General features: G+C 42.2%; 1 protein-coding gene and 1 non-coding gene across 3 annotated transcripts in view; both read left to right on the top strand.

Annotated features, from left to right (window-relative positions):
• Window positions 1-242: 242 nt before the first annotated feature.
• The window catches only part of Blm (BLM RecQ like helicase), a 75,948-nt gene continuing 56,324 nt past the window's right edge, over window positions 243-19,866 (top strand). Inside the window, exons 1-3 of one of the 2 annotated variants that reach the window (XM_050154096.1) lie at window positions 243-335; window positions 17,126-17,226; window positions 18,554-19,236. In XM_050154096.1, coding sequence (XP_050010053.1) covers window positions 17,129-17,226; window positions 18,554-19,236 — 781 coding nt within the window. In that variant the 5' untranslated portion in view covers window positions 243-335; window positions 17,126-17,128. Of the gene's footprint in view, window positions 336-17,123; window positions 17,227-18,553; window positions 19,237-19,866 lie in introns of those variants that run through there. The other variant, XM_050154097.1, reaches the window with a different exon arrangement.
• LOC126508746 (small nucleolar RNA SNORA70) lies at window positions 4,370-4,506 on the top strand. Its single transcript, XR_007593958.1, has one exon. It is a non-coding gene; the product is annotated as a small nucleolar RNA SNORA70 (small nucleolar RNA).

The raw sequence follows: 19,866 nt of genomic DNA on the forward strand, positions 1-19,866 counted from the left end.
CACGAAAAAAAAAAAAAAAAAAAAAAAAAAAAAAAAAAAAAAAAAAAAAAAAAAAAAAAAAAAAAAAAAAACCACAAAAACAAACAAAGCCTTACTAGCGCCGGAAGCTCGGTACGTTTACCACGATCACCTGACCCACCAGCTGGCTTCTGATTGGAGCTACTGGGGCGGGACCGAGTCCCAGAGGCTACGGTATTGGTTAGTCCCTCAGGGCTCGTCCAATCAGAACTCTCCTTCTTGCGGCGCGAAGCGAGCGAAGCGGGGCGCCGGAGGACCTCGTCGGCGCGCGGAGTTTGGATAGCGATTTAGGTTGGCGCGGCGTGAGCCTGAGTGAGGTGAGTTCGGCGAACTCGAGGCTGCGGCGACTCTGCCAGGTACCCGGCTCTCCCCGGGCCGGCCCGGAGTCCCAGGCCTCGGCCATTCCCCTAGTCGTCCGCCCCCATTCCTCGTAGCCTCGCTTGTGGCCAGTAGCCCTGGCGGGAGAAGAGACCCGAAGCCCCAGAAAAGGCCCAGGCGGGCGGCCGATGCTTGAGTCTTGCTGTCCACACATTCCTTAAGGTCCAGGATCTTGCTTTTTGTCTGTCACACGCGAGACAGGGTCTCATCTGTTCCCCGGAGTTTAAGGCTGCAACGACCCCTTATCAACACACAAACTGCCCCGGTTTTAGACGGCGAGAATCCGAAGCTCCGGCCTCGTTTGCCTAAAGGGCACGTGGGCTTGGATGCCAGAGAGAAAATCTGAATAAGACCTGCCCAGCTCGGAAGCGTGTCCCACTGCCAACCTACCCATAGGTCACTTGCTGGCTGAGATGAACCCGCCTCCCACTTGACAGCTCCCGGCGCCATCAGCCACACAGCGCTCCTGTGCCTACCCCATTAAGGGGCATGGGTAGGAAAGACTGATTGAGGGGTCCCGAGGTGGAGCAGCGGAGAGGCAGAAGCTTGGGGAGTGGAAAAGCCATTGGATCTGTAGTGGGACCAGATCTCAATGTAGATGGGTGTGTGTCATCATGTGGTTGCTGGGAATTGAACTCAGGACCTCTGGAACATCAGTCAGTTCTCTTAACCTCTGAGTCATCTCTCCAGCCCCAGCTCTTGGGTTTTGAGACAAGGTCTTGTTATATAACTCTGGCTGGCCATGAACTGGCTATCCTTGCCTCTGCCTCCTGAGTGCTGGGATTATAGTTGTCTGTCACCATGACCAGCTGTGTTTTGTTAATATTTGTTGTTAGTTTTCTGTCTCTTTTCTTTTGCTCTGTGTCATGGTAGGAGTTGCGCCTAGGGCTGGTGCTCACCAGGCAGGTGTTTCTCCACCACTAAGTCACACTCTAGCAGTTGATGTTTCTAAGAGGCATCTGGTTGAGAGCAGTGGTTCTTTTGGGAAAGTGCTTACTGCACAAGCATGAAGGCCTAAGTTCAGAAGCTGGTCTGTGCTCTGGGGTTGTCTGTGTGGGATTGGAGTGCTTTTTACTGTAAACGTTCAGAACACTTTCTGTTTGCTACTTCTTTCCTCTGGCCCCCTCTCCCCCCCCCAAAAAAAAGACAGGGTCTTATGTGATAGCCCAGACTACCCAGAACTCACCGTGTGGCCAAAGCTGGCCCTAAACTCACAGCCGTGCTCCTGATTTAGCCGCCTATGGCATCAGCCATCACACCTGGCACTTACAGTTTTTCTGAGACAGGATCTCATACACCCCAGGTTGATCTTGAACTCTTTATATAGCTGAGGCTTACCTTGAATTCCTGATCTCAATTGCTCACCAATTCCAGGTATTCAATATTGCTTTGGCAACTTAAGATAATGAAGTCAGGTAAAGAAATTATTCAGAGGCACAAAGTTTGGGGGGGAAAGGTATCACTGTCCTTACCTGCAGGTAATAGAAGTATCTAGAGCACAAATAATAATCAAAATAATTAAATTAAAAAAATTTAGCCTGACCTGATGGTGCATGTCTATAATCCCAGCACTCAAATTTGACTGCATTAGAATTGTATTCAAGGTTGTGCTAGCTACATGGTGAGTTTGGGGCCGATCTGGACTATGTGAGACTCTTTCCAAAACAGCACACACAGGAGAGAGAGAGTTTAGTAAGATGACAGTGTACAATTTACATGCAAAACCAATTGTTTAACAAATAAGTTAGACTATATAAGGAAGGGGATAGTCTCATTATAGTAAAAACAGAAAGATTAAAATGTTTAGGAATTTTAAGACATAAATGGAGAAATCTTTAAAGACTGCTAAATCTTACAAAAGTTGACTTAATCAAATGCAAAGTCTTTTCCCAGGATAGAATGACTTAACACCCTGAGAGCACTGGATCTTCATAAATTGACAAAGATTTAATATAGTCTCAGTAAAGAGATCAGCAAGGTTTCTTTCTGGTGTTCGACATGTTGGTTCCAAAGTTCATGTAGAACAAACAAAGTACAAGACCATGAGGCCAGGTATGGTGTCCCACACCTGTAGTTTGAGCACCTAAATCCGTAACTGGAGGAAGGAAAGAAGTAATAAAGACCACAACAGAGACCAGTGTAATAGAGAAAGTACCCTGGGTGTGGTTGCGCATACCTTTAATCCCAGCACTCTGGAGGCAGAAGCAGGCGGATCTCTGTGAGTTTGAGGCCAGCCTGGTCTATAAAGCGAGTTCCAGGACAGCCAAAGATAAACAGAGAAACCCTGCCTCAAACCTTCCCCCCCCAAAAAAAAGACAGAAAATAAAGCAATTAAGAAATAGATAAAATCAAGTGTTGGTTCTTTGAAAAGATGTGGAGTTCAGAGGACAGCTTGAGGAAGTCGTTCTTTGCTTCCACTGCGTGGGTTCTGAGAATCTAACTAAGGTCATTGGACTTGGTGACAAGTGCTTTTAATTACTGAGCCATCATCACAGGCCCCTGAAAAGGTATTTTTAAATTGACCGTCTTTTAACTAGATGAACAAAGAAAGTGTCTTAGTTTCTTTTCTATTGCTGTGACGGAACATCACGCCCAAGGCAGCTTATAAAAGAAAGCATTTAGTGGGGGTTCATGGCCACAGAGGGCAGGAGAGCATGTGATTGTCATGGCAGTCATGGTGTTGGAGCAGTAGCTGAGAGCTTACATCTAACCTGCAAATTGGAGGCAGAGATAGAGAGGACAGAGAGCACCGGTTGGAATGATATAGGCTTTTGAAACCTCAGAGTCCCCCCCAGTGACACATCTCCAACAAGGCCACGCCTCCTAATTCTTCTCAAACAGTTCCACCAACTGTGGACTAAGATTCAAATGTATGAGCCAATGTGAGGCCATTCTAATTCAAACCCCACAGAAAGAAAAGAGATTCCGATAACTACGGAATGAAAGGACTGTTATAACTGACTGTAGAAGTGAAAGGATTTTTATTCTTGTCTGGTAGAACAGGCCTATAATTTCAACTTCTCAGGAGACTGATGCAGGAAAATTGTAGGTCAGTGCCAACCTGGGCTACAGAGTGTGTTTAAGGGAAGCCTGAATGACTTAGGAAGACCTGTCTCAAGATAGAAAGTGAGAAGCTTGGTTGTAGTTCAGTGGCAATGCCGTAGGTTCTGTTCCCAGCATGAGATTCAAAGAAATAAAATGCCTTTTTATGAAAAAGCTATGAGCAGTTGTATGTTGGCAACCATGATTTGAGGGCTGGAGAGTGACTCAGTGCTTAACAGAGCACTGATTCCTCTCCAGGACCCAGGTTCAGTTCCCAGCACCCACATGAAGGCTCACAACAACCTGCAATTCCAGTTTCAGAGGATCTGCTGCCCTTTTCTGGCCTCTTTGGGCATCAGGCACGCACATGACAAAATACATGGAGACAAAATATTCATTCGTATGCAGAAAACCTTTTTAAAAACCTTCAAAAGGGCTCAGGTATCGGCACTTCCATTCCTCAGTATGACTGTTGAGAGGCGGGGCCTACTGGGAAATACTGAATCATGGAAAGAGAGACCTCAGAGTTCATGAGTGTCTTTCTCATGGGAATGTGTCTGCCCCATCTCCTCTCTTCTACATGAGCCTCTTTCCATCTTGAAGGGCCCGCTAGAAACTGACAGACCCTGGAGCCATGCTCTTTGACTTCTGCTTTTTGTCACTGTAAGCTAAAATCAACCTTTCTAAACTACCCAGTTTCAGGTATTCTGACACAACAGAAAAGCTGTAGCACACTTAATAATGTAGAGCATATGTACACGCTCTAGAAATGTATAAGTACTGGATCATGAAAAAAAAAAAGGAAAAATTGAACAGAGCTAGAATTAGTAAGTAGATTGAATTAATCAGGAATGTTCTTAGACACCAAAAAAATCTCAGGACCAGATGGCTGCTGGTGATTTATACTGTAAGTTTAAAGAATTAACCCTCGGTACTGCCAATTTAGCTGGTCATGTTCCTTTCCTCATGAGAGCCTTGTGTGCAGTGTCACCAAGCTCCTGCCCCTTCTTGGAAGTGTGTGCAGCCCGTTGCTTGAATGTGTTGCCCTCCGGGACCTTGGGGACAGTTTTTTGGTTAGTATTCATGTGTGTGATCTAATTCTGTCTCTGACCTAGGCTTCAAACGTGTCTGCAGGCTGCCTTAGGGCACATTGGTCAGGTCTTCATGTCCATCCTCACCAAGTTTCAGAATAAGGAACATGTGATTGAGACCTTGTGTGAGCCAAGTTCAAGTTCCCTGGCCACCAGAGATCCACATTGCAAAGAAGTGAGGCTTTACTAAGTTCAATGCAGGTTAATTTGAAGACATGGTAGCTGAGAAGTTGTTTATCCTTGGTGACTTTGGGATCAGGAATGTCCCCAGCTGTGGTGCCCTGGACAAGGGATGGCCCTGTATTCCTGAGGATCTCCTGTGCTGAGTCCACACCCTACCAAACCATGTTCACTAATTAATTTCGCATCCAGTTAAAAGATTAACATTAAAATCATCTTCAGACTGTATAAACAAATCATGTATATAAAAACTATAGCCCCCCCAAAAAAACTATAGCTCAGCAAATTAGAAATACCCAGTTTGAAAGGGCATAGGTGAGTTGAGAATTTTATTAGTGGTTGTACCCTTTGAAAGGCTCTGAGCTTGCTTCTAGCACACTCACTCACACACACACAAACACAACAAGGACAAAGAATTTTTCTCGAGAAGATACACAGTGGCCAGTAAACACATGAAAATGCTCATTTTCATAAATCATTAGAGAAACGCAAATAAAAATCAGGATAAAAGAAGACCTTACATCCATTAGAATGTGAAAAAAAAACAACAACAAAAAAGCCGAAAAATAGCACGTGTTGCTAAGGATGTTTAAAAATTGGAATCTATGTTCACTGTTGGTAGCAGTGTGAAAATGGTGTCACGGAGGGAAACAGTGTGGTAGCTCCTCAAATGGTAAGAAGAGAACGGCCTTAGGCTTCATTAAATCCACTTCTGGGTTGTATCCAGGACAACTGAAATCAAGATCTCAAATGTAATGGTTAATTATTTAAATTTTTTAGATTTACTTATTTTATGTGTATGAGTATTTTGCCTGAATGTGTGTATGTGCACCATGTGCATGCCTGGTGCCTAAGAGCTGGTGTTCCAGAGGGTTGCGAGCCACTGTGTGGGTCCTGGGAACCAAATTCAGGTCTTCTGCAAGAGCAACAAGTGCTCCTACCAGCCAAGCTATCTCTCCCGTCCTGTGGCGATTGGCTTAGTTGTTAGTTAGATTGGATTGGGGAAGGTCTTGGATACTGGTAAAGCACACTCTGGGCGAGTCTGTAATGGTGTTTCCTGAGATCCTGAGGGCTCTGGCCCAGTCAGTGGGTTAGCCAGCCCTTCGATGAATTCATGAGGTGATGGCCTGTTGCGAGGAGGTATCTAGTAGAAGAAGGGCTCCCTGGTGGCTGTATCTTCCTGCAGTCCTTCATAGGCCCTTTCCTCAGCTCCCAGGCCTATTCCTTCCCCACCATGATGGACACACACTAAAAAACCATAAACCAAACTAATGACAGCTCTTAAGTTGTTAAGGCATTTATTCGGACACAGCAACAAGGTTAGCTAATTTGTCGGGTATTTCTATTCCCATGTTCATAGCAGGGTTATAGTAACTGTGATATAATCCTTGACTGTCAACTTGACTGGAATTAAGGAAAACCCAAATGGCCGCACACACCTGTGAGGATTTTTTCTTAATTAAATCACTTGAAGTGGGAAGATACACTTTAAATCTAGGCCAACCCTTCTGCTGGAAGCCTGGAAGACTATGTAAAGGACATGGAAGAAGGAAACTTTGTTCTTTGTCTGCTTGGTCTCATGGCAAGGCCATTCCTTCACTGGCATTAGAGCCTGCTTTGGAATTCTGGCTTATACAGAAACCAGCTGAGACAACCAGCCTTGTGGACTAAACAACTGCTGGATTCTTGGGCCTTCTTCTGGTTGACAGCCATTGTTGGATTAGCTGGACCACAGCCTGTAGGTCTTTCTAACAAATCCCCTTTATATGTGCATATCGGTTCATTCTATAAGTTCTTTTCCTCTAGGGAACTCTAATGCAATAACCAACAAGTGGAAGCAATCCAGATTTCCATCACGAGATAAACAAAATGTAGTATATATATATTTTAGAACATTGCCCAGCTTTAAAAATGAAGTTCTCACTCATGCTATTTGAGTGAAGATGTTATATTCAGTAAATAAGCCAACTGCAAAGAGCAGGGTCCCTGTGATTCCACTTAACTGAAGAATTAGACACAGCAGACTCTAGTGCAGTGGGTGCTGGTGTCAGAGGAGGGAGAAATCAGGAGATGGTGTTAGTAATGGACAAGTGCTGGTGTTATAGAAACCTGTGGAGGTTGGTGGTACAGCGGTGCCACTCATGAACACTAACCATTCTAATTAACTTTTTTTTTTTGTTGCCACGATGCACATGTGAAGGTCAGAGAACCATTTTCAGAGTTGGTTTTCTCCTACCTTGGGTTCCAAGGGTTGAAATCAAGTCATAGGGCTTGATCAGCAGGGGCTTTTTACCTGTTGCCTGCCTTGACTGCCTTACAGAACACTAAACATTGATGATGGTAATCATGTGTTATATGTAGTTTCATGCAATATACAAGTGTAAAAAGACAGCTTGAAGCAGTATTTCTCTCATTGGTCAAGTGTGAAATAATTTGTGTGTCATCATACAGTTGTCCTCTATCTATGAGGGATTGGTTTTGAGACACTCTGGATGTAAAGACCATATGTAAAATGACCTCATTTACTCTGGGCAGGTTACTGAATGTTTATCATTTAGAATCTCTTTATTTCTAATTACTTAAAAAGAAAAGAAGGCCTGATTTGCTGTATAGCCCTGGATCTTTTGAGGGCCTTCTTGCTTCTCCTGCTGAGTGTTCAGATTATAGGTGTGTGCCACTGAGCCTGGCATTTCCTCCTCTTCTTTCTTCTAATCCAGGATCCTTGTGCATGTTTGATAACTCCTTGCTACAAAAAAAAAATACATTTTAATTTATTTATTGTGTACATGTGTGGGGATATTTTTGTTTTTGTTTTTGGAGATAGGGTTTTTCTGTGTAGTCCTGGCTGTCCTGAAACTCACTCCATAGGTCATATTCCTGCCTCCTGGCAGGAACACCTTTATTTTTTAAGTAACAGCTTTATTGAGGTAGAGTCACATAAAATCCAGTTGTTTGTTGTGAACAGTTCATTGACTTTTAGTATACTCATCGAGGTGTGCACTTATTAGCACGGTCAAGGTTAGACGGTTTTCATAAGCCCAAAAAGTAACCCTAGGCCCTTGTCATTATCCCTAAGTCCTGTCATCCTCCCAACCCTAGACTGTCTGATTTGGGGCTTTACATCAGAGACTTGCTATGTAGCTCGAGGGTGTGCTGGTACTTGTTCTGTTGGCCAGGCTGGCCTTACATTTGCAGCACTTTTCCCAAGTGCTGGGACTAGAGGCGTGCACCACAATACCTGGCTGGTAGCCTTGACTTTTAGTTATGTTTGTTGTCAGAGCAGGTAGAGTTTCTTCATATTGAAGATAACTATGTTGTTGTTGTTGATGTTGAAATAAGGTTTTGCTTCAACCCAGGCTGGACTTGAACTCTCAACCTTCCAATCTCAGGCTTCTTCTGAATTACAGATACACACCATGCTACCCCCTCTACTGGTGCTTATTGTCCCATTTACATTTTGTGTCTTGCAGATACTGCCAAATGTGCCTTTTATATCTCAAAATCAAATATCTTGTGTCTGTCTCAGGTCTGATAGCGTTATCAGGGCTCGGTTCACTGGTTATTTCCATGCCTTGTTGTGTGGCTATTGCTGTGCCTGTCCTTGTAAGTTGTTTTTGGAATTATTTAAGGTCTAGAATAAAGGCGTATTTTTCCAGACAGGGTTTTGTGCTTGCCAAATGACTTGGTGTTAGACTTTTTCATTCCTTCAAGTTTTTTTTTAATTAGGTAGTGAAAGTTGCTCAGGTTTATGGTTTCATTGTTTTCCTTAGTTAATCCTTTAGAAATAGGTAACTTTACTTTTTCTGTAGATTCTTGGGAAGTGGGGCTTAATGTTTTGTTTTGTTTCTTCTTCCCCAAAGAACATAGTTTGTGGGAATGCTCACAACCTTCATGGGCCTTCACCTGACTTCCTCCAGTCTTTTCCTCCGAAGTGTAAATTAGTGATGCAGTTCTCAAATTAGACAGACATCCTCTGCTCTCATCACCTTTCTGGGTGCCCAGTGCTGTTGAGATTATGGCTTCAGAATTTTTCAGAGAAAGTATAAAAGATTGGATAGATGTACTTCAGATTTTTTTTTTTATCCAGCAATAATCTAGGGCATAAGGCGTTTCTACAAATTACCAGATAGTGAAATTTTAGGCTTTGCGTGGCTGGTGGTCTCTGCAGTTCTCCTGTGCAGTGCAGAAGCAGCCATAGGTCATATAGGTTAGATATAGTTTGGGCAGTTTTTAAACTTTTTAATTCCTGAATTCTCCTTTGAACATGTAGATTCTTTTGTTTTGCTTAATTTTGTTAACTAGACATTATTGAAACATAACCTATTTGTAAAAGGCTGAGAATTACTTAACTCTATTTTTACTGTTTTTTTTTTACTCTTTTTTTTTTTTTTTTTTTTTTTTACTCTTCCGCAGTTTTTCCTCCCTCTTCTCTGCCCAGTTGCTCCCCTCTCTCCCAGATCCACCCTCCCAGAGACATCAACCAAACACAGCATCTTATACTATTATAAGACCAGGCATATACTATCGCATAGAGGCTGGCTAAGGCAACCCAGTAGGCAGAAAAGGGTTCCACAAGTGGGCAAAAGAGGCAGCAAACCTCCCCCCCCCCCCATTAGGAATAGCATAAGAACTCCCTGAGCTCCACCTGTGTTTGACTGTAGGACCCTGCATCATTCGTCAGCTGCTGGATGGAATCTCTCAGGTCTCTTTGGTGAGGATTGTGCTAGGCTCTGGTCTAGAACACTCTGCAGGTAGGGCAAGCTGTAGGTTTTGTGGCTGGTATCCCAGTCCCTCTACTTGAGGCCTTGCTTAGTTACAGAAGATGACCAGTTCAGGTTCCATGTTCCCCATCACTAGGAGTCTTTGCTAGGGTTACTCTTGTAGATTCCATGGAGTTCCTTTGCACTAGGTTTTCACCTCACCCCAAAAATGCCCATTCATTTCTTCTAGTATTCCACATGCACACACTTGATCCCTTGTCTGTTTCCAATGCCACCACCCCCAAAATCTATTCTGTTTCCCCTTCCCAGGGAGATCCATGTGTTTCTCTTAAGCCCTCCTTTGCCCCTCTGGGTCGGTGGACCGTAGCATGATTATCTTTTACTTTACAGCTACTGCCCACTTGTGAGTGAGTATACACCATGTTCATTTCTGGGTCTGGGTCACCTCACTCAGGAGGATTGTTTTCTAGTTCCCTCCATTTGCTTGCAAATTTCCTGGTGTCATTGTTTTAAACAGCTGAGCAGTACTCCACTGTGTAAATGTACCACATTTTCTTTATCCATTCTTGGTTGAGGGACATCTAGGTTGTTTCCAGGCTCTGGTTATTATAAATACAGCTGCTATGAACATAGTTGAGCAAGTGTTAGGATCGGGCATCCTTTGGGTATATGTCCAGAGGTGGTATAGGTGGATCTTGATGTAGGTCAATTCCCAATTTTCTGAGAAAGCACCATACTGATTTCCAGAGTGTACAAGTTTGCACTCCCACCAACAATGGAGGAGTTTTCCCCTTGTTTTCTATCCTTGTCAGTATAAGTTGTCATTAGTGTTTTTGGTCTTAGCAATTCTGACAGCTGTAAGAGAGAATCCCAGAGTCATTTTGCTTTACATTTCCCTTATAGCTAAGGATGTTGAATATTTCTTTAAGTGTTTCTTGACCATTTGAGTTTCCTCTGTTGATAATTTTCTGTTTAGATCTGTACTCATTTTTAAAATTGCATTATTTAATTTTTTGATATCTAATTTCTTTTTTTCTTTATATATTTTGGATTAGCTCTATGTCAGATGTGGAGTTGGTGAAAATCTTTTCCCATTCTATAGGCTGCCTTTTTATCCTAATGATGGTGCCCTTTGCCTTACAGAAGCTTTTCAGTTTCATGAGGTGTCATTTATTAATTGTTGATCTTAATATCTGCACTATTGGTGTTCTGTTCAAGCTATCTCCTGTTCCAGTGAGTTCAAGACTACTCCCCACTTTATCTTCTATCAGGTCCAGTGTGTCTGGTTTATGTTGAGGTCTTTGATCCATTTGGACTTGCATTTTGTGCATGGTGATAGATATGGATCTGTTTGCATTCTTCTACATGCTGGCATCTGATTAAGCCAACACTATTTGTTGAAGATGCTTTTTTTCCTGTTGTATAATTTTGACTTTTTTGTCAAATCAGGTGCCCATAGGTATGTAGATTTGTGTCTGGGTCTTCGATTCAATTTTGTTGATTAGTGCGTCTGTTTTTATGCCAATACCATGTGGTTTCTATTGCTACAGCTCTGCAGGACAGCTTGATGTCAGGGATGGTGATTCCTCTGGAAGTTCTTTTATTGTGCAGGATTGTTTAGGCTATCCTGTTTTTTTTTTTTTTTCCCATATGACGTTGAGTATTATTCTTTCAAGGTCTGTAAGGAATTGTGTTAGAATTTTGAAGGCGCGGGGGCTGGAGAGATGGCTCAGTGGTTAAGAGCATTGCCTCCTCTTCCAAAGGTCCTGAGTTCAATTCCTGGCAACCACATGGTGGCTCACAGCCATCTGTAATGAGGTCTGGTGCCCCCTTCTGGCCTGCAGACATACACACAGACAGAATATTGTATACATAATAAATAAATAAATAAATATTAAAAAAAAGAATTTTGAAGGCGCTCCTGCAGCTCAATGGGCTCGTACTTCAGCGACTATTGGCTGAAGGAGTGGAAGGTCCTCCCGCAGCATACTATGCTAGTCCTACTGATCCATTAGTATGAGAGATCTTTCCATCATCTGATAATCTTCTTCAACTTCCTTCTTCAAAGACTTGAAAGTTTGTTTTTTTTTTTAATCATGCAGGTCTTTCACTTGCTTGGTTAGAGTATTGCCAAGATATTTTATATTACTTGTGGCTATGTGAAGGGTGTTGTTTCCCTGATTTCTTTCTCAGACCATTTGTCATTTGTATATAGGAGAGCTCCCAATTTTTTTTCCAATTAATCTTGTATCCAGCCACTTTGCTGAAGGTATTTATTAGCTGCAGGAGTTCTCTGATAGAATTTTGGGGTCACTTGTGTATACTATATCTTACTCTGCAAATAGCAATACCTTGACTTCTTCCTTTCCCATGTGTATCCCCTTGATCTCCTTCAGTTTTCTTATTGCTCTGGCTAAGATTTCAAGTACTATATTGAATAGATATGGAAAGAGTGGACAGCCTTGTCTTGTTTCTGATTTTAGTGGAATTCATTTGAGTTTCTCTCTATTTAATGTGATGTTGGCTATAGACTTGCTGTAAGTTGCCTTTATTATGTTTAGGTATGTTTCTTACTTACCCCTGATCTCTCCAATACTTTTATCATGAAGGATTGTTGGATTTTGTCAAAGGCTTTTTCAGCATGTGCTGATATGATCATGTGGTAGATTTAAAAAAAAATGAGATAAATCTATTTTTTTAAACAACTGTAAATGAGAAGATTCTTGGGAAAATGGGTTTTGAAGCTCTGATAACTATAATTAATTCAGGAATACATTTGGACAGCTGTTTTTCTACTTTAGGTTAGAGAGAGTGTTACATGTCTTGTCCCAGTTTCCTTGCTGTTGCTATGATAAAATACCCTGACAAAGCACCACCAGGGAGAAAGGATTTATTTTAACTTGTAGTTCAATGTACAGTCCATCATGTCAGGGAGGTCAAGGCAGCAGGAGCTTGAACTGGTCACGTGGTATCCACAGTCAGAAAGCAGAGGGATGGATGAGCGTTCATGGCTGCTCAACTGCCCTCTCCACTCACAGCCCGGCCTCCCCAGCCAAAGTCCCACACATAAGTAGGATGTCTCTTCCTGTTTCACGTGATGTAATGAGTCCATTTTCTCAGAATACACCTACAGGCTCATTTCCCAAATGCTTCTAGATTCTATCAAGTTGATAATCAAAACTAGCCCTATTAAAGAGACATAGGACATTAATGAGGGTCCTGTTTAATGTTTCTGTTCAGAAATTGTTTACTTGATGTTTGGTTTGCTAGACAGCCTCTTATTTCTAGGGTCCCAGTTGAGCTTTATGAAGTTATGATTGTTCATGTGTTGAGGCTTACCACTTTTGCCCCAGGGAAGATCACCTTTCCCCACTGGCAAGTCACCTGGTGAGGCTGTATTTTCAGGAAGACTTCCTAAAAGCTCTGCTTTCAGCAGAGAACTAGAGTAAGGAATAGTCTTTTTGGCAGTCTACCTCTTGATATTCTGAAGCAGCTCTTGTTGCAACGAAAGGAATAAAAGCAAAGTTTGACCTAGAAAAAGAAGTTGTTGTCCTAATTTTGAGAAATCTAAAAATTGTTCATTTATTTGAAAGAAATGGAATCCTCCACCCCAAAAAACTTTTCTCTGTCATGTCTTGTCATGTCTCTGTGTTTTTTTTTTTGTTTGTTTGTTTTTGTTTTTTTTTTTTTTTTATATTTCGAGACAGGGTTTGTTTCTCTGTGGCTTTGGAGCCTGTCCTGGAACTAGCTCTGTAGACCAGGCTGGTCTCGAACTCACAGAGATCCGCCTGCCTCTGCCTCCTGAGTGCTGGGATTAAAGGCGTGCGCCACCATCGCCCAGCTATGTCTCTGTGTTATTAAAGAGGTTTATTTATTTATCTATTGCTTACAACTTGATTTGATTTGATTTTACGGCAGTCGGTGTAATCTGTCCTGGAACTCACTGTGTAGACTGGCCTTAAAGTCACAGAGATCCGCCTGTCTTCTCTGCCTCTGAGTGCTGTTGTGCCACCATGCTTGGCTCCCCCCCCCCCCCCCCCAGACAGGGTTTCTCTGTAGCTTTGGAGCCTGTTCTGGAAGTAGCTCTTGTAGACCAGGCTGATCTTGAACTCACAGAGATTTGCCTGCCTCTGCCTCCTGAGTACTGGGATTAAAGGTGTGCGCCACCACCACCCAGTTTAGTTTTTATTTTTTTAAATTTTTATGTGTATAGATGTTTTGCCATGGGTGTCGAGTTTTCTGGAACTGTAATTACAGACATTTGTGAGCTGCCATGTCAGTACTGGGAATTGAACTCAGGTCCTCTGGAAGAACAGTCAGTGCTCTTAACCACTGAGCCATCTCTCCAATCCCTTTTTATTTATTTTTATGATCATTGTTGCTTAAATTATTTGGATAATTTTAAATAGCTAGTTTTAAAGATAAGCCTTGAAGTGACCAATGGTTAAAGTCCTTTTCTGCTACTTTAAAACTCCACAAATAGGGCTAATGAGATGGTTTAGTGGATAAAGGCACCTGCTGCCAAAACTGACCACTTGGATTTGACTCCCAGAACTGGTGTGGTGAAAGGAGAGAACTGATGTTTTTACAAGTTATCTTTTGAGCTCCCCACACTCAATGAACAGACAAATAGTAAGAAGGCAAAGCGGATATGATGTCACAGGTCTTGAATCCCAGGAGCCTGTAAACCCAGCGCTGTGAAGCAGAGGTAGGCATATCTCTGTGAGTTAAAGACAGCTAGGATTACATAGACAGACCCTGCCTCAAAACAACAAAATTAGAACAAACAAAAAGTTAAAGTGTGGGTGGGGAGACTCTTTAGAAGATATTTTCCTTAGAGCCCTGGCTGGTAGCAGAGGCCTGTAGTCCAACTACTGGGGAGGCTTAAGGCAGGAGGGTCTTGGTTTCAAGGTCAACCTGGAAAACTTAGTGTGACCCTGTCTCAAAGTCAAAGTTTTTATTTTTATTTTTTTAAATTTATTTATTTATTATGTATACAACATTCCTTCCATGTATGCTTGCATGCCAGAAGATGGCACCAGATCTCACTATAGATGGTTGTGAGCCACCATGTGGTTGCTGGGAACTGAACTCAGGACTTATGGAAGAGCAGTCAGTGCTCTTAACTTTTGAGCCATCTCTCCAGCCCCAAGTCAAAGTTTTTAAAGGGTAAGAATGTACCTTAGTGAGAGATCACTTGCCTAGGGTGTATGAAGCCCTAACTAAATTCAATCGTCAGTACCACCAAAAATTAAAAAAAAAAAAAAAAAAAGACTACCTCTGAATATCATGATCTGGTTGTTAAATAATATAGGCTCCCTCGATTTCTGGTCTGAAATCTTATTAATTTAAGACATAGTTCAAATTAGATTCCTTTAATCCTCTATTGTGGGATAATGCTCTTGTACCCTGTAAAGATTTGTCACTTGTATTGGTTTAATAAAATGGTGGTTCATCAGTAGATAGGAAGGAAGTATAGGCAGGGCTACCAGACTAGGAGAATTCTGGGAAGAGGAAAGGCTGAGTCTGCAGTCACCACCCAGATGCAGAGGAAGCAAGATGAAAATGCTGCACTGAGCTGGGTGGTGGTGGCGTGTGCTTTTAATCCCAGCAATTAGGGAGGCAGAGGCAGATGGATCTCTGTGAGTTCAAGGCCAGCCAGAGATACACAGAGAAACCCTTTCTCCAAAAACCAAAAACAAAACAACAAAAAAAGAAAATGTTACAGTGGGAAAAGTTACCAAGCCACATGGCTAAACATATATAAGAATTATGGATTAATTTAAGTTGTAAGAGCTAGTTAATAATGAGCCTAAGCTAATAAGCCAGACAGTTTATAAGCCTCTGTGTGTTTCTTTGGGGCCAAGCAAGACAGAAACCTCCGTCTACAATCGTGTATTCTTTTCATCATTTGTTTTTTGGTATAGGTGTAGACCATGCTGACTTTGAGCTTACTGTGTACCTCAGGCTGGCCTCAAACTCTGATTCTCCCAAGTGTTGGAATTACAGGTATGAACCACCATGCTTGGCTTGGATATGGTTTTCCAGTTTGTTTGACCCTCTATTTTGTTTAAGAAAAAAAAAATCACTCACAGGTATGCCCACCCAGATGTAGTCAAGTTGACAACCAAGAGTTGCCACCATAAGTCTACCACTTGTCAACTTAACACAATCATATCTCCTTATGTCATGCTTAATTTCCAAATAACAATAATCAGGTCATAATTACATCTAACATGTTATAACTATTCTACATAGAATCACAAAATACATTATATATTTAACCAGGTTATTATTACATCTAACATGATAGAACTATCCCTCCTGAAACAGCAAACACTTCTATCTTAGTCATTGTTCTGTTGCAACGAAGAGCCACCATAACCACAACTCTTATAAAAAGAGAGAATTAGGGCTTGCTTAGGTTTCAGAGGCTTAGCTCATTGTCGTCATGGTGGGGAGCATGGCAGCATGCAGAGAGACATGGTGTTGGAGAAGTAGCTGAGAGTTCTACATCTGGATCTGCAGATGGGAAGGAGGGAAGAAGGGAGGGAGGGAAGGAAGGAAATGGGGAAGAGACACTGGGCCTGGCTGGAGCTTCTGAAACCTCAAAGCCTACCCCCAGTGATATACTTCCTTCAACAAGGCCACACCTCCTAATCCTTCTAATCCTATCAAAGAGTTCCCCTACCTGGTGACTAAACATTCAAATATATGAGTCTATGAGAGTCATTCTTAAAAAATCCACACCTAGTGTCAGGAAGAAATGGGGCCTGTAAAGTGGTTCAGTGGGTAAAGGTGCTTGCTCTGTAAACCAAGGACCAGGTTCGATCCCTGGAACCAACATAAAGGTGGAAAGAAAGAAGCAGCTGCACAAAGTTGTCCTCTGACCTCCACAAGTGTGGCAGGTGCCCCTCCATCATGCTGCGTGCAGCTGTACACAGATACACTAACTGTAAATGCTGTTTCAATCCAGGTAGAGTGGGAAAGGGGGGTATAGCTTATCTGAAATAACCTCCTTTTAAACTCTTCCTAGATGACCACTGTCTTTCTTTAGCTCAGTGATATCCAGGTGGTTTGAGCTGTGCTTTATCTGGGTGAACGCTAAGCAGTGCAGCACTTGTTGCACAAGGGATAGAAATGGATGTGACACACTGTTGTAGGCTGGAGCCAGCTGATTATGCAGCATGCTCTCTTGCTGGTCAACCTGTGCACTCGCTGCAGATGCTCTTCTATCTTTACCAGATTTTTACCTTTGGACAGAGAATTCACTGACTGGGTGTTCTTGCTAGTTTGCTTTGATTATTCCTCTCCCTCCCTTCTTGTCCTCTTCCCTTTTACCCTCCAAGCCTAGGCCAGACCCCTTTTCTCTACAGCCCTTTTCTAATCATTGCTTCTCTAACATCTATTGTGTTGATTTTAGCATCTGTTGAGGAAAGGGGGGAAACCAGGCCATTTGTTATTCAAGTAAATCTTTAGCTAGTTAAAAATTATGTTTTAAATGTCACCAGATGTAAATGGTAAAGCAATCTGTTGACCAGAAAAAGAAAAAAGAAAAGTAAAAGAAGTAAGGAAAGCATGTTACTCTGGGCACATTTGGAACAGTGACTGAGTCCAGTCCTTTACTACCTCAATAAATATGTTGAATGGTACAGATTACCTAACTCCACTAATGGTTGCCCTTTTCCTCTTTAGATCATGGCTGCTATTCCTCTGAACAATCTACAGGAGCAACTGCAGCGCCACTCAGCCAGAAAACTTAATAATAAATTGAATCTTACAAAACCCAAATCTTCGTAAGTATATTTATTAGCATGTGGACAATAACTCGTGTCATACAAATGGAGCTCTTGTCTCTCAGCTCTGTCTAAAGTAGGATCCTATCTGTATCGCTCAGTGGCCTGGAACTTACTGTGGTTCAGGCTAGCTTCCCTCACACGTGCAGCAGCCTGCCTTAGCCTCCTGTGTGCCAGGACCCTCTCCACACCTGCTTCTTCAGGCTCGGCCATTTTACAGAGGAGGTGAGGGGCTCGTTGGTTTTCTAACTTTGCACATTGCTAGCAGAGCTTATTCAGGCAGATCTGGGTAGTGATTGCTCTGCAGCTTTACACGGTTCCTGGCACATACTTACTTATTCAGCAAAGTTGGATGAACAAGTAATGAATTTTCTTGAAAATATGAGCAGATATTATACTTGAATATAATCTCATATGATCTGCCAAACTTTGTAGGGAAATGACCACTCTTGTTCTGATGTCTCCTGCAAGCTATATCCCAAGTTTCTAATGGCGCCTAATAATAATTTGTATTTGTTGTGCCCCTCGGGTGCAGGCACTGCTCCAGGTGCACCATGACCTTCGTGCCATTAATTTCAGCACCTAGCCAGGACTCCTGCCTCCCCTATGTCCTTCAGATCTCAGCAGTTTCTTTGCTTTCTTTCTTTCTTTTTTAACTCTTTTGTCTCTTAAAAAAATATTTTTATCAGAATAACTAAAGCCAGTTAGAGTACCAACCTTTTTTTTTTTTTCACACATTCTGTCTCTTCCTTCTGAAGGTGTTATTAAGGATTGGCAGCTTGGGCTGGAGAGATGGCTCAGAGGTTAAGAGCATTGCCTGGTCTTCCAAAGGTCCTGAGTTCAATTCCCAGCAACCACATGGTGGCTCTCAACCATTTGTAATGAGGTCTGGTGCCCTCTTCTGGCCTGCAGGCATACACACAGACAGAATATTGTATACATAATAAATAAATAAAATACTTAAAAAAAAAAAAAGGATTGGCAGCCTGAGAAATTAAGTGTGGGCCTGGCCTAGGAACTCTGAGCCTCAGTAGTTAGCCTCTGAATGGGAAGGATCAGAGAAGCCAGATGCATTTGTTACCTGGGAAAATTTCAAAGCCACAGAGGGAGATGGATTCTGTGCTTATTTGTAATAAAACTAATGCAATTTGCATTTGAAAATATGCTTTATAGGTGAGTGAGTTAGGTAAAATGAAAATGGATCTATCTAGGGGCTGGGATTGTAGCTTATGTTAGAACACTTAGCGTAAATGAGGCCCTGAGTTCAGTCCCCAGCATCAGAAACAAATGAATTAATCTAATTTCAGCTTTGTCATTGTTTTTTCAGAGGTTTTACTTTTAAAAAGAAAACATCAGAGGGCGATGTGTCTGTAACCAGTGTGTCAGTGGTAAAAACCCCCGCGCTAAGTGATAAAGATGTGAATGTGTCTGAGGCCTTTTCAGTCACGGAGCCTCCGCTGCACACACCAAAGCAGCAGCCTGGGACTGGTGACTCCTTCAAAAACTCCCCGGGAGGACAGAAAACCAAGGAGCCCTGTCCTGAACCGCTACTGCTGGACTTGGCGCAGACTCCTCAGGAAGTCTCAGCAGTAAAAACCCCAGCTGTAAAGAAACCCCACATTGCTGTTTTCAAGAAATTAGAATTTACTTCTTCACTAGAGTCCCTCAATGACTGGGCTGATATGGATGACTTTGATATTTCAGCATCCGATGCATTTGTTTTTCGGACCAAAAATCCTGCTGTAAGAGCAAGCACCGCTCAGAAATCAAAAAAGACTAAGAGAAACTTTTTTAAACCACCAACTCATAAAGCAAGAACAGTAAAGGCTTATTTGACACCTTCTTCCCCGGAAAGCCCACAAGTGGATTTAACCAAGGACCAGAAGGATGAGTCAGAATGCCTGAGCAGTGATGTGATTGTCATCGACAATGACCCTTGTTCTGAAGAGCTCGGGAAGAAAGATACTCAGGAAAGTCAGTCTTTGGAAGCTCATTTAGGAGCTGAAAAAGGTAGCCATCATCTCATCTTCATTTCAGTATGTTTACAATACTTTTTTAATTGAAAGCTAAGCATTGGGAACAGTGGAAAGCAGTTTTGTTCTTGAGGGTCTTAATATCTGCTATGTCGGGGTTAGCTCTGTGGTTTTATATAAGAAAGTAAGGTCTGCATTGATGGTAATATCTAATTCTGCTTATTACAGTCACGTATCACTTAGTGACAAGGATATGTTTTGTTTTGTTTTTTTAATTTATTATGTGTACAGTGTTCTGCCTGCATGTACAGCTGCAGGCCAGAAGAAGGTACCAGATCTCATTATAAATGGTTGTGAGCCACCATGTGGTTGCTGGGAATTGAACTCAAGACCTTTGGAAGAGCAGTCAGTGATCTTAACCTCTGAGCCATCTCTCCAGCTCCAAGGATATGTTCTGAAAACACATTATTATGCCATGTCACCTTGCCAGTACCATAGTGCACTTTAACCTAGATGGCAGAGCCTACTGTACACCTAGGCTATATGGTTTGCCTCTTGCTCAGAGGCTCCAAAAACATACGTCTGTGAATACTGTAGGTGTTTGTACACAACGGAATATATCTGTGTATCCAAACATTTCTAAGTATGCAAAAAGTATAGTAAATAT

This window comes from Alexandromys fortis, unplaced genomic scaffold, assembly GCF_014885135.2.
Source record: "Alexandromys fortis isolate MF-2015 unplaced genomic scaffold, M_Fortis_MF-2015_v1.1 scaffold_86, whole genome shotgun sequence".
In the NCBI taxonomy this organism is placed as follows: Eukaryota; Metazoa; Chordata; class Mammalia; order Rodentia; family Cricetidae; genus Alexandromys; species Alexandromys fortis.